We start from the raw sequence: 14,768 nt of genomic DNA, 5'->3' as shown, positions 1-14,768 counted from the left end.
CGCCGGCGGGGCCCCGAGCCCGCCCCCGCCGCCCGGCCCGGCCGCGGCCCCTTCCCCGGGGCGGAGGGAGGGAGGCGGGGCCGGGCCGCGGCTCCGCGGGGCCGGGCCGGGCCGCGCGGGGCTGGCGGCGAGAGCGCGGTGCCGCCGGCGGCCGAGGAGCGACGGCGAGCGGCGGCGGCAGCGGCGGCGGCAGCGGCAGCGGCAGCGGCCGGGGGTGCGCAGCAGGACCCGCGGCGGGGGCGCGCCCGGCCCCCGGCATGGCCCGGCAGTAGGCAGGGAGCGCCGCCCGCCCGCCCGCCGCTCCCGGCGGCAGCCCCCGCCGCGCCCCGTCCGTCCTATGTGACCCGCCCCGGCGCCAAGATGAAAGGTAGGGACGGCAGCCGGGCGCCCGCTCCGCCGCCCGCACACGTGCGCCGCCGGCACCGGGCACCGCGCACCGGGCACCGGCAGGGCTGGGTGTGGGCAAGGCAGGGCGCTGCCGGGGCGGGCAGGATGGGCAGGGCGCGGGCAGGCATCATGCGGGCAGGGCGCGGGATGGGTGTGCAGGCAGGGTGCAGGAAGGGAGCAGGCGGCGGACAGGGCGCAGGCAGGATGGGTAGGATGCGGGCAGGGTGCAGGTAGGGGAGATTGCGGGCAGGGTGCAGGCAGGGCAGTATGCGGGCAGGGTGCAGGTAGGGGAGATTTCGGGCAGGATGGAGGCAGGGCAGTATGCGGGTAGGGTGCAGGCAGGGAAAGCCGGCTGCAAGCGGGGTGGTGGCAGGGCACCGTGCAGGCAGGTTGCAGGCAGGGCAAGCCGGGTGCGGGCAGAACACTGGCAGGACGCGGGCAGCCAGTGCCGGGAGAGGCAGAGCGTGGGTCTCCCCGCGACCCCGGGGCGCAGGCGGGGCAGCCCCGGCTGCGGGCGAGCCCCGGTCCCCCGCACGGATCTCAGCGCCGCCGCTTCGGTTTGGCTTGTGTTGGTCCGTCCTGGTCCGGGGAGCGGGGTGTCCTTGCGTGTGTGTCCCCCGTCATTTGTGCTCTTCCCCAGGACGTGTTCTCTCGGCATCCAACTTTTATCTCCCCCCTCCCCGGCGTCCTGAGATGAAGACTTTTATTTCTCCCTAATTTATTTGTTTATTTTTTTGCCAGCGTTTTGCGATGTTCTTGGTGTTGCTTCTAAACATCTGGCGGTGATTAGGTGCCAGTAGAGGCTTAACTGGCTTGTGAAATGTATTTGGCATATTTCTCCTCAACATCCACCGACTGGAAAATATTTGGTCTTTGCTTTGCATCTGTTAAAGTTGAAACTTTGTTTCTTTTCCTTTTTCTCTCTTTTTTTCCTTCCCTCTCTTTTTGTTTTAAATGGGTGAAACATGCCGCTTCTACCGGTTGACTCTGTTCTACAAAGTTGTGACTGAGAGGTATTAGATATTACACTTTTAAAATCAAATAAAGAAGCAGATTGCCAAATTGCTACACTGTAACCTAGTAAAGATGTATTAGGGGGGTTGCAAGAAAGCCTTCTGTTTATGAAAATTGATAGCCTTACAGCAAAAGGCAGAGACTTTACACGCTGGGGAATAGTTAGAAGGAAAACATCAAAGGACATTATAGAAAGTTTAGGAAGTAGTTGGGAGTTTGTGAGAATTGAATCTAATTTTTCTTCAGAGGCAAAAATAAACTTGAAGGGTGGGAAGGAAAAAAACATACACACAAGAAAATTGCTTTTGGGCACCAGTGTGCCTGTGCTTGGATTGCAGAGTTTGATTCCAGATGCCAGGAGGCCAGTAAACATCATGATAGTTACACTTAGTTTCCAGAGTCTGGGACACCAGACGATGTGATTATTTATTCACTTGCCAGAGTAGCTGCCTGAAGGAAGGAGAAACTTTCTTTTTTGGGGGGTGGTGGTGGTGGTGTATTTTTGCAAGCCCACACACACTATTTAAGTTACTTCTGGCACTGTGACGTGGTGTCTCTACATGGCCGTGCAACATATTAAAAATAATGTTTTTACAATGTTCTTTATTTATAGGTTACTCGTGCCAGAAGTTTTGTCATCAGCTTGTCATTATCAGCATAAGTGTAATGGCAGGAACAAACCAAAACAATGGGAATCCAGTAATATAAACCCATGCCTGTTATCACTGAAAGCCTTAAGCTCTATTTTTGTTGGGGCTGAGACTGCGCCGGTTTTGAGGGGAAGCGGGATGGAAAGGACCGAGGACAGCAATAACATTTTTGGGTAGCCGCATACTGTGATGCATGACACTAGGAACCAGATTTTGAACCCACTGAAGCCAGCAAGCATTTTGCTGTAGTTTTAAGTGGGTATAGGATGTGGCCTGCTATAATGCAACTTGCATCTGCTTCCATTCTGCCTCCGTTGCTCTTCTTTGCAAAGCAGAGAAGCGGCATTTGGAGGGAAGATGTTACTCCTGCTGGGAGCACATGTTGGTGCCCCACACTCCAGCAAGATGCTTCACTCCTGTTGCTAGTCCTTACCATTCGGTTTCCCTAAGAGAGATCACAGCCATCTTATTTCTTTCCCCCGCAGAGTTACGGAAATCAGTAATAAAACATGCAAAGAAGAACCCTTAAATGACTGTGCTAATAGTAAGAGAAAAGAGAGACTTCAAACAAATCATCACATCAAGTGCCATTGCCAGTGTTATGGAAGTCAGAGAGCCAAACCAAATTTTGACTCTGTGATTTCCTTTTCTGGGTACAGACTTGGTTTTTCATATTTTCTCTTTAAACTTGATGGTGGTGATAACTGTAGGACTGTAGAACTTGGTGTAGTTACAGATTTTTCTCAATAACAACAAAATGATCTGTTGATTGCAGCTGTCTCTGTATCTACCCTCTCTGGAGAACGGAGGAATATCTAAATAATTACATCACTAAATATCTGTAAGGAATAAATTATATTTTCCATTGCTGGTATTCGTAATGTGTTATGTTTTAAATCAGTAAAACAAATTGAAGTTTATGTTTAATATGCTGGCAGTTTTATTTCCAGCAAACTACACTGAGCTCACAAACTTTGTGATACTTTTTAGTAATAATTCATGTGATTTATAAAGGGACTTGACTTCTTTAGGGTCAGATGTATCTTTATCAAATGATACTTCTAAGTTGTAGTTATTTATTGGGGTATGAAGGAGTATTTGTTGCCTGGGAAACAAATGAAAACAGCTTCCTCATAGTCAAACACCACCACATGTTCAAAAACATTGGCCCTAATTTAAGACAGGGACAAGTGCTGTTAAAACTGAGAACTTCTTCCTATAAATCTGTGATACATTTTGTAATTATTACTTTAAACTGTATCTGTAATCACTACTGTCATGGCGGTTCTGGTGATAAGTATTTTCGTCTGAAATGTGAATATTGTTTGGGTAACGACTTAGTACTAATGCCCAAAATCGGGCAATGACTAAGTCAAGGTCGTCGTTTTGGGACTGTTGCTCCAGGATGACAGAGGAGCTCTTCGTTACGATACCCAAGATAGCTCAGCTGCTTCTTTCCACTGATCCTCCTCCTCCTCCTCCTTCCTTTCTGCCGTCGCAGGCACCTTGCTATGTACCACTTGTATAGCGATGGTGCTGGAGGATGAAACGGCTGGTGTCTTGTGCTTGAGAACTGGAATGTGACCAAATACCCTGTCCCGTGTAGTTCCTCTCATTTAAAAAAAAAGATGCATGGAGTGAAACGACAGGACAGGTTCAGCCTTGGTGGTGCTCCACTGAAATCAGTGAAGCCGGCACTGCCTCAGGAACGGTCTAGTCTGAACGCCCAGCTTTCTTAGCGTCGACCAGTTAGCCTCAAAGGCAGCTCTATGTGCTTCGTGCACAGAGTTTTCAGTACATAGAGAACATTGAGCTTTCATGGGATATGCCAGCTCAGTTTACCTTAAGTTTCCCTTATACAGCGCACACTTTAACAGACAACGACATATCAGCCCGTATTGCTAAAATCATCCCTTCTGTGTTTTCACTTGGAGCCTGGATGTAATCTGCAGGTAAAGCCTCCATTTGCAAAAGCTGAATGTGCATGCAAATTCAGTTGCTCTTTCTTGGATGCCTTGAAAAGTCTTAAAATAAATAATCTATTTATATGAGATCTACCTTCTTGACAGATTTTGTCTTTCTCTCTAACTGTTTTGATGCCACTGCTATTTTTAAAGAATGAAGGAATAAAGCTAATTTTCTAATACTGGAGAAAAGTGTATCTCTCTCTCTCTAATCTCCTTGTGCACAAAATCAAAAGAACGGTCATCTGCAAATAGGTCTTCCCTGGATAGAAACTTCAAACTGCAAATTAAAAAAAAAATCCAGTCCAGAGCATTTTGCAGAAGCCGGAAAGCATCTGAAAACCAAGGATTACAAGTGGAGTGATCCAGTAACCTTTACTTAGTCCAGTTATAACAGAGTTTATATGAATATAGTGACATAAACATGAAACATATGCAGGAGCTCTGAGTGGTGTGTGTTGGACATGTCACAGGACCCTACCGCAGAAGTTCAAAGGCATGAGCAGTTATAATAAATGTGTGATACAACGCAGAACAAATCCCGAGCAGTGCTACTATACAGTCAGTGTGTATCCTGAACTGGTTGGTAGCATAGAGGATTTTAAACATATGGATGAGAAAGTTGATCATGCAAGCATGTGTCAAAGGATATTCTTAATGATACAAAGGAAAGCAGTGTGTTAGAAGCTGTGAAAATACAAGAGAAATCTGTTATTCCACGGATAGAAATATTACTGTACAACTGCAAAGGATATTGAGCAGAATTAGCGTGTAAGCTCTTTATGACAGGAGTATTTTCAGTAAGAAGTTGTAATTGTTCATCTTCACTTTCAATATTCTACTTTTCCCAGCCATATCGGACTAAGAATAGCACCAGGGAGCCTATCCCTGTGAAGAAGGGAGTTGTTTAAAATCTCTTGTGGCTCTTTCTTCTGCTACTTTGGATAACACAAATTTATTCTAGACTGATTTCACTACAACTGAGAGCTGAACAGAGCCCTTTTTTGTCACAACTGCTGAACAGTTGGCTTAGATCCGCACTCAAAGACCATTGTGCCCAGAGGTTCAAACACCTTTGCCTGCTAGGATAAGGAGAAAAAGGTAATCTTGCAGAAAGACAGAGCTGATCAGGCCTTGCAGAGGAAAACCAGAATAAAATAAAGAAAGAGAGCTGGAAGAAATGTCAAGGATGAAAGCAGTTCAGTGCTGCGAAGGATGCGTGCCCAGTTATCTTCAGCTTCACAAAATGTTCCTTATCCTGAGGTTCTGTGTGTCCGAACAGAGATTCCCCCCTTCCAGCCCTCCCCCTTGGAAAGCAAAATAAAAGACGCTTTTTACCAGTCACTGAAAGTGAACCTGATCCTCCTAATAATGTGAGCATGGTCTGTACGAGTGAGGGATCAACCTAAGATGAATTGTCTTTGGAGTTTGACTGCTTCCACCTAAAACTGCAGTCCCTTTCGGTGCATAAATTTGAGGTGAAGACTGGGATGTCGCTGGGGAACAAAGTGGATGAGTTATGGGAGGTAATAGAGACGTGTGTTGTTAGGAATGTGTATGCCATTTTAATGCTGTTGTTAATTGCCTCCTCTAACATACAGACAGGGAGGCACGATTTTTCAGTGCACTAATGAGAGCAGATCTGTTTGCTCTTAAATCATTACACTGAAATACGATATGATTTAAACTTTTAACTTCTAAGGTGACCCTCCGCACCATGCAGCTGGTCGTGACCGCGGTACTGTAGCAATGGTCTGCGGCACTTATGGGCTAACAAGTTTTGTTCAAGAAATACCCCTTATTTATTGTCTTCATTTTGTGCCTAAAAAGCAAAACTAGAGCCATCACTCTTACACCTCTGAATTTCTTAATCTCCTGTCTTTTTCTGCATTCTTAATGTGAGCTCTCGCATTTTTCGAGCATAGCAGTGCGGGGGGTAGATCGAGACCAGAATACTAAAATGCACCCATTTGTCATGATTCTTTGTTTTGTTTTGTTTTATGCATGTGTTAGGTGACGAGAGACACAATCCTCGTCTTAGATTGTAAGTGTCAAGAGAGGATCTATGGTCTGGGACCTTGCCTCTTGGTTTCTTGCGATACTGAAAGTGGATAAATTCCCAGATCAGTAGCCTGAAGGACGGAGGTGGGGAAAAGCCTCAGTCTCGTTGCCAGAATCCAGGCTCAAACAGTATCCCAAAGGATGCTTTGGGATGCGGGGAGGTGGGCTCTCTTCCAGGACTGCCTCAGCTGAACCTCTGCCAGGGCTCCCCTAAGGACCAGGTACTTTGCAAATGCCGAATCTGTGTAATCCCCGTCTGAAGGCGTTTATTGCGTGACAAGTCGGACAAAGGATCGGGTGGAAAAGATGGGCACGATACACACAGAGCCAATGACAGTGACATTGTGAGCGTGACATGTCAGCTTGGGACCTTGTCAACAGGGAAGGGGTTTAAGTGTGGGCTAGGTTTTTATGAGGGAGGGCTTACCAAAATAGAAGCAGAGAGAGAAAGACTTGAATATGAAGGGAGCTATAAGGAGAAACTAGTGGAGAAAGGCAGAAGAAGAGGACAAGTGAAACAAAGCATCTGTCAAGAGAGAGGGGAATGAGCAGCCCGTTAGCACAAGCAGGAGACTGTCCAGAATAAAAGCTACGAAAACCAGTGGAAACCAATTAGACTGATGAAGTCATCAACATCTGAAGGCAGCAGCTGCTTGCTGTGCTTCTGCTGGCTCAGTTTCACCTCTAGGTCAGCACTTTGAATGTAGAACCGGTTAATAGTGACCAGAAATGCATATAAATCTGGTGGCTGCTCAAAAAGCTTTTGAAATGTGATATAAGAAATATATTGGTGTTCACTGTTCTCATCTGTCTGAACAGTTGTTAATATTACAGAAACCTCACAAGTGGACAAGTTTTGCCTTTCCGTGAGAGGGCTGAGATGGAGAGAGCGGGCAGAGGTAGCTTTTCGACACTGCAGGTGGTCCCTCCGGCTGGATCCTGGATGCACTTGTCACACGGTTCTGAGCAGAGTTCTGCATCCATGCTGGTTTATGGGTTAAAGAGAGGAATATCATCATTTTCAACTAATGGGCACAGCGTCTTTCCAAATGGTACAAAAAAAATCTGTTCTTGATAATTTAAAGTGAATTTTACAGAGTTGCACTGGGATATAACTATATAGCTCCCATTAAGTCAGTGGGAAAGGCAGGACCCTAACTATTAAAGCTCTTTGAGAGAGATTTATTTTAAAGGAAACTCTTACACTGGATGTCATTGTTACTACAAATTAGTCTTACAGTCCTGAGTTCCCAGCGTGGTACTTAGGGGTAAATTCTAATGTACTGTAAATCCCGTTTTCAGGGGGATTATAAAGCAGCTTCTAAAATCTGAGTTGAAACTCGGCATGACAATTTTCAGCCCAGATGCCTCATTCTCTCCTGAAATGGATTTCCCCAGACTTTGAAATGCAGTGTAGAATATTGGTGTCTTTTCTTAATTCAAGACTTCAAATGAAGTTTTTAAACAAAGACTTTAAACCCGTGTTTACTGCACACAAAAGTTCTAGAAATGGTTGGATACCACGTGTCTGTAGCCACCATACAACCCAGGATCTCTACAGTTCTGAGGTCTAGTTTGCTTCATTAGTTAATTATGTTTAAATGGCTGAGCGGGGTGTACTGTTAAAAGGTGACAGCTGGACATGTACATTAGCAGCTTTCTGTAACACCTTCCGTATGCCAACACTGACACCCACAAAAGGAAGGGGAGAAAATGGAAACAATTTCCCTAAAATCACCTTGCACCAAACGCTCCTTATATCTGGTGCTGTTCCAGCAAAGGGACCAAGCGGTGCAGTGGTTATAGGACCCATACAGTCCCGGGGCAGATTTGGCATCCTTTTTGGCTCCAGGCCAGCTCTTTCTTACTTGACCTCAGAGTGACTCATAAGTGGCCCATGATTAATTTATTTAAGATTTAAGAACAAGAACTAGAAATTACACAGTTCTACTCCACAGATTTTTGCTTTGCCTCTAGCAAATTAATCAAATGAGAGTCTAATTTGTTTTAGATTAAATGAATTCCCTCTGTTCGCTGTGTTAATCCCCAGCTGAACTGCCTTTTTATAATTTCCACTCCCTTGAAGCATTGTACTGTAACTTATTTAACTCTACAACTGTATTTATTAGAGGTGTTGCAGTAATAATTTATAACTGGAGGGCAAGCAGAATTTGGCATTGGTGCTCGGTGGGGTGTGGATATTGCCAAAATATCTCAAAGCTTTTTTTTTGGACCAGAGCTCTTGCTTTGTACTGACTCCCTAAAATATTTGATGTACTGCTGCTCAGCTACAGCGAGCCACTCATTTTTAGCGGTTTGCTCTAAGCTCGGCACGACAATCTGTTGTAGCCTCCAAGGAGACTCTTGTAAACCTGATGAAACAGGAGATCTCCGGTGGTCCTTCCCCTACACGGTTAAATACAATTGGTTGCTCACATGTGTTTCTGTTCTGCCCAAAGTTCACCTTTTTTATGGACCTTCCTTCTGCCAGAGCTCAGTAGAAGTCAGTGGAATAAGAAATAACATTTTAACCAGCTTTTCATGTTTCTTTGTCTTTCTTATTCTGGATTCCCTATCTTTCGGCTCACAGCTGAGAGCTTGGTAGAGCAGCTTATAACTAAATTATGGCTGGTCTTTCCAGCACTAAATGATTAATTCTTCTGGCTGGGACGTAACAATGGATTCTGCTTTATTGTCTGCTTCAAGGAGGAGTCTGCCCTTCATATTTTTCACCCAGGAAAATAAGCCTTGCCTATATATAAATGTATATGTACGTAACAGAAATATTGCATTCATTCCAGTCCTCTTTGTAACCGAGAAGGGTTGGATTTAAACTAAAGAAAAATATTTCTAACTTATGGCTTTCACGATTTCAAACAAAACCCTCTTACACCAGTTACAGCCCCACTCAAATGTATGGGCACCACTGATGTAAAAACGCAAAATTTCCTGTTGTAATATCAGTCACCGGTGCTCAAAACTCACGAATTTCTTCCACTCCGATTTCTCATACTGCCTTTAAAAGCATAAGGCATAAAAACATGCTGGAGGTTTTCTTACTATTTGCTTTCCTACTTGGCATGTATTTTCTTAACCTCTGTAATTCATCAGAGATCACATTTTCATAGCTTTCTCTAGAAAAGCTGTCCCCTTTTCAATGAAAACTTAGGTTCTCTTGTATTTTCCTGATTCAAAGATATCACGAAGCTTTGAGATTTTTGTAAAACTTGTGACAAAACTTTAATATTTTCAGCACTGGAACAGGGAGCTGAGGGCCAAGTTTCTGCCACCTCCAGTGAGCGCAGTACTGCCCGAAAGGCATGGGAGGAGCAGGCTGGGGCACATGGCTTCGCCTCGGGACTTAAATTTATAGGCTTGTTTGTCAACTTCATTTTTAGTATTTCAAACACAGATTTCTTTTGAAGTAGGACTTTCAACCCATCCTAGTCTCTTTTTCCAAAGGACGCAATGCTGTTCATTTCTGAACATTTAGTCTAACCTTGTTTTATTCATTTCTTCTTCCCATCTTTGTTTTCCTTAAACTTGTTACATTACAGTTAATACTGTAAAATATTATATTTGCCCACAATTTGAGCAAAGTGCCTAAGTGGCAGTTGTGACTGAAAGACTGCTGAGCTTAGTTTGTTAAACAATTTTAATAGACTTACCCTAAAATACATTGCTGCCTGTTGCTAGATCAGCTCACAGGGATTAAAAAACGTTTTATCTGATGTTTTAGATTTTAGTGAGCAGGGAGCCAGGTCACCAGTTGACAAAACTGTGCTTGCCCGTCTCCACTTCTTTGATCAAATGCCACAAGCGCTCTTCAAAATTAGGAGATTAATGATTAATTATAAATTATTCAAATCTTAAAAAAAAAAAATCCCTAGCAAGCACAGCATGCAGTGTTGCAAATATTAAAAAGCGTATATATATATATATTTAAGTGTGTATATAAATATATGTAATATATATAATATATGCATATAAAACATATATATATATATATATGTTGCAACTGTTAAAAAATCCAATGAAACAAAAATATGATTATAAATGCATGGCCAGAGAGCAATGCTGTTGGGCTAAGCGTGAAAACCAAACGACTAGGGAAGAGGCTAGCAGCCCGGGAGGAAGGTCTTGGAGACGTGGCGTAGGATGAAGCCACAGGATTTAAACACGGCCTGGCTGCATACGTCAGATATGGATTGGATAAGCCAGGTTACACTCCTGAGAAACAAAGGAGGTGATTGTGTTATGGCCCCGGTAGCAGGAGAGGGCAGGAAGCTAAGGGCTCTGGAGCTGATATCTTTTTTTGTGCACCGTTTTATCTTTTGTGCAAGAGGGGAAGATTTTTCCTGAGTAGTTCACTGCTGGGATGAGAAGCTTTGTTGTTGATTGTTTATGCTTTATTAGTACTTGTCATGTTTTGTCGGGTGACCTTGTCTTCAGATAAGATTTGGTACAATTGTGAGGGTTTGTTGGGTTTGTGTTTTTAAAGGTTTCTTTCTGCCTTCAAAACTAGGATGTGGTTTTTTTGCCTAAGGAGTGTCCACTGGTTCTTCCGTTTCTTAAATGCACCTTTGAACTGGGGGGTCTAGCTTAAGATACGGACAGGAGTGCCTCTGTCAGTGAGCAAAATTTGTGTTATCTGGTGAAGAATATGAGTTTTGAACTGTTTTATTAAAAGTGCTGTCTGAGTAAAGGGTGAAGTTCTGCAGAATGATGCATTTCACGGACTCCTTTGCTGCTTCAGGCAACGTCTCCCTCAGACTTCAGTGCAGGGCACCTTGCAGGTCAGGAGGAGGTGCAGGTCAGATTTGTTGCTGGACATACACTCAAATGATTTATACTTTGCTGAGCCTGGATGAGGACCGTATCTTTACTTCACCTTTGAATTCATCCCCCTAAGGCTCTGTTGTGGCCCGAGTTAGCTGCGGCACCAGTTAGCCCAGTCTCATGATGCAGAGCAGCCTGTTCATGTGCACTAAGTCTGTGGGCAACAAAGGTCTAACCGAGCACAGACCTCTCACTCCATCACGTCTCTTTATCTGCTTTGAGCTTGCTTTTCCACCACCGCTCATTAAGTGTTCCCTTCTGGTGAATCCCTTGACTGGCCTTTGAGCTTCTGTTTCCTTCTCCCCTCGTGTCGGGGAAAGGTCTGGACGGAGAGGTTGCAAGTGAGTGAGCTCCCTCAGCATCCCGTGCTGGAAGGGTAGCACAAGGTGGCAAGCAGCCGCTGAAGCTCCCCGAGGTGCTGAGTCTGCCCCTCTGCCGCTGTGATGTAAACGAAAGCCCAGGAGTACCCAGGTTTCGGAGAGCGGGGATTGCCGTCGGTCGCCGGCAGCGTTTTTCGCAGCGTGGAGGCAGGCTTGCCTGCGCGCTTCTGCTCGGAAACGTGGCAAAGGCGATGTGGTTCCCCAGGGCAGCGGTGGGCTGTGAACTGCCAGCCGCCGCTTGGGAAGCCACGTTCTAGGTCCTGTTTAAAGGGAGTCCCATGGAGGCTTCCCCCTACATGCAATGGTGCTTGTGGGAGGGGGAATGGGTCTACTCTGCTCCCCCCGGGAAATAGGGAAGCGGGAGATGAGCAGCCTGGGCTGCGCTGCCCTCCCTGGCAGTCGGTTGCCTGGTGCAAAGGCTGGTGCTGGTGATAAGGCAGGGCTCTTGCCTTCCTGACTCAGCAGAAAGAGGGGTTGTGTCGGTAGAAGGAGGCTGAACACACGAACACAAACATATCCTTTTTCTCTTTTAAAGAAGTCGTGGGTGTATTTCTTCTGCTGATGCCAGCCTTTTGCTTTGCTGCTGGAAGGAAGTGGAAAGAAATTAAGCTTCTGACAAAATAAAATTGTGATTATTAGCATTTTACTGCTTGCTAGCTGGTGAAGATGAGAACAAAAGGGCTTAAATGGTTTTCATTTTTCTCATCTGTTTGAGTTTGTCAGTTCTGTTTCCCATTTTTCATCGGATCTTGCCTCTTCAGGCCAAGCTAGTGCCCGTGGGAGGTGGTGGATGGACGGACAGACATCCCCTCTGACTCCTCTCTTGTTACTCGGCATAGCTACGCGTAGCACTTTCTGCAAACAGCCCAGCTGGGGCATGTATAACCTGAGCCTGACTGCCTGGATGGTGCAGGCAGCAGGCTGGAGTGACTGCTGTGGTCTGGGCGAGCCTGCCCAAGCAGCACACTGGTGACAATTGTGGCCATCATTGTGATGAGGGACATGTCTGCTCTGGTCTATACTTAGGTGGCCAAGCAGGCCTCAGGATAGCTGCCAGGTGATAAACCATTTGTAGTCTGGATTTCTGCTGGGGATACTGGTTGGGGGAAATGCTCTGAACTGCCTTTTCTACCTGGGGACAGAGGTGGGACATGAGCAATGGAGGGGAAGATCAGTAACATGCCTTACAAATCGATTAAACTTTCCAGTACATTAATTTATGAAAGTGCACCTGTAATAACTTCTTCCCATCTTTTTCCAGTGGTAGTAGTAATAATCTGTTGCTGTGTCTTTCTTTCTTTCTCCAGACGATTTTGCAGAGGAGGAGGAGGTGCAGTCCTTTGGCTACAAGAGGTTTGGTAAGTGGCAGCAGGTCTTTCAGCTCGCTATTGCGTAGTGCTTAGGGTAAGTCAAACACTTGCTATGAAAACCTCCCTTGCTGGCAGCATCAAAACATACAGGTACAGTCCCGTTATCCACTTCAGTGTAGTATTTGCCCAGAGGAAGGTGTGAGTTTTAGACTTGGTTTATTTTCTTGGCAAACATAACGCTTCAGAAATAGCCCTGATCAGAAACAAGAAGTGGTTGGTTTCATTATTTGATCATTAGCGTTATGAAAATGAAGCCCACACCTGAACAGAAATGAACGTCCTGGCTGTAAAAAAGGGTGCATGCCTCTTACATGTCCTCTGCCCGGCTGGGCTTTCCTTCAGCCCACAGATTGATGTGCAGCAGGGTTTGCAGGTGTTCCCAAGAGCGGTGGCATGGGACCTCCTGTAGACTCGTGGAAGTTGTACTGCCAGCTCAGCCAGGACATATGCTGTCCTCTCCTCTCAAAAAAGAAGTAAAAGTATATGCTATGAATGCATTCTGATGTAAAAACTATTAAAATGAGGCTGGTCACTTTCTTTCCTTTTTCCACTTTCTTTCCTTTCTTTGGTGTTTGTTCACTGAAAATGGCCTTCTCATGTGAAGAAGGCAGTGCCACGCATCTCTGCGCAGCGGTCAACAGCCTTCGAGACTCCTCTTTTCAAGGCTCTTGTGCTCACTTTCCCTCGAGAAAACATTTCAGTCTCTGCAGCCAACAGCTTCGCCCGGGGCAGGCTGACTCCTGTCCCTGCAGCCACGGGGAGGTGACACGGTGGCCTCTGAGCTCCCACAGCGCCAACTCTGTCTTGGAGCAGCCAGAGGGGCTCATCATCCAAGCTGCTAGCTGCCTTTTCAACTGTAAGCCACCAGGATAAAAGTTCGCCTTATTTTTTCTCTCCTGGGAAAGTGGCTGCAACAAGAGTCACCTTCAACAGCCCCACTTGGCAAACGGATAGGAAAGGCAGGCTGAAAATAAAAAATAAATAAGTCAACAATTCCCTCCATCCCAAAAGGAGCAGGGGGAGGCAGTGTAAGGAGATGTGGCGTTCGGGAGGTGGGGATCACATTCGCATGACCTCTCCTACCCCCTGAACTACTCCACCGCTCCCTGCTGTTGAGCTTTATTTTGGATAGGTCAGCCAACCACAGAGCCAGCATCTGTGGCTTGGAAAGTCCTGCCATAAGGCTGCACACAGGGTTTTTTCCTACTCTTTTTTTTTTTTTCTTTCCTGGATTAGGCCCTGAAATAGCAAAAAAAGAAAAAAAATCTTGAGAAATGGGAAGAAATGTTAACTGTTCATTTCTGTCACCTCCAGCTGAGTAAAAAATATTAGGATTCATTAACACCTATAAAAATAGCTTCCCTCCATGTTGCCCACTACCTAGCTATCCCCGGTCAGCATGCTTTTGCAGTGAACTGTGAGAGGTTTTAGCAAGGAGTGAGTACCCCACTATTCTTACTATCCCAATAGTAAGTGCACTGTTGTGACGTGATGGGATTTTTCCGTGTTAACTTGCTTTCATTTCTTTCTTTCTCCTGGGTAATGTGGTGCTACCAATGTGAGTTATTTCTCCCCTTAGAAATGCAGGGTTTATCTGAGCATTTCCAGAAATGCTTGTGCTGTTGCACTTGGTGGAGTGGCGGGGAGGGAGGAGAGGGCCAGCAGTCTGGCAGTGGCAGGAGGGGGAGATTTCACCACAAAAAGAGGAGACAGGGTAGTTCCACCCTTAGGAAACAACCATAAGCCCCTTCTCCTTCATGAAAACAACATCACTGTGGTCAGGGAGGTGTCCCAGATGTCTGCAGTACAGAAGAGCCTCGACTAAAGGGGGAATGGGGTCATGAAGCCATAGCATTGGCACTGGTGAGAGTTGTGTAATTCAGTAGTGTCCTGATCCAAGAAGGCTTCTTTGTCCATACTATTTTTGAGCCTAAATTTCCTCCCATACCCTCTTCCTCATCTTTCCCAGCATTGTGGGGCAGCACAAGGAGGAGCTAGGCTGACCTGGTTTCCATACGTCCCTGCACCAGCATGCGTGCTGTTTGCCTGCAAGTGCTCATGCTTTTGTGGCCCCTAAAGGGGTTATTTCCCCTCCCTCAGAAA

General features: G+C 45.8%; 1 protein-coding gene across 1 annotated transcript in view; it reads left to right on the top strand.

Annotated features, from left to right (window-relative positions):
* Positions 1–313: 313 nt before the first annotated feature.
* COLEC12 (collectin subfamily member 12) overlaps positions 314–14,768 on the top strand; it is a 99,812-nt gene continuing 85,357 nt past the window's right edge. The window contains exons 1-2 of the mRNA XM_050891839.1: positions 314–367; positions 12,603–12,653. Coding sequence (XP_050747796.1) covers positions 361–367; positions 12,603–12,653 — 58 coding nt within the window. The 5' untranslated portion in view covers positions 314–360. The remainder of the gene's footprint in view (positions 368–12,602; positions 12,654–14,768) is intronic.

Source organism: Gymnogyps californianus, chromosome 2 (assembly GCF_018139145.2).
Source record: "Gymnogyps californianus isolate 813 chromosome 2, ASM1813914v2, whole genome shotgun sequence".
NCBI lineage: Eukaryota > Metazoa > Chordata > Aves > Accipitriformes > Cathartidae > Gymnogyps > Gymnogyps californianus.
The sequence above is the reverse complement of the archived record's forward strand: the minus strand, read 5'-3'. Positions and strand labels throughout refer to the sequence as shown.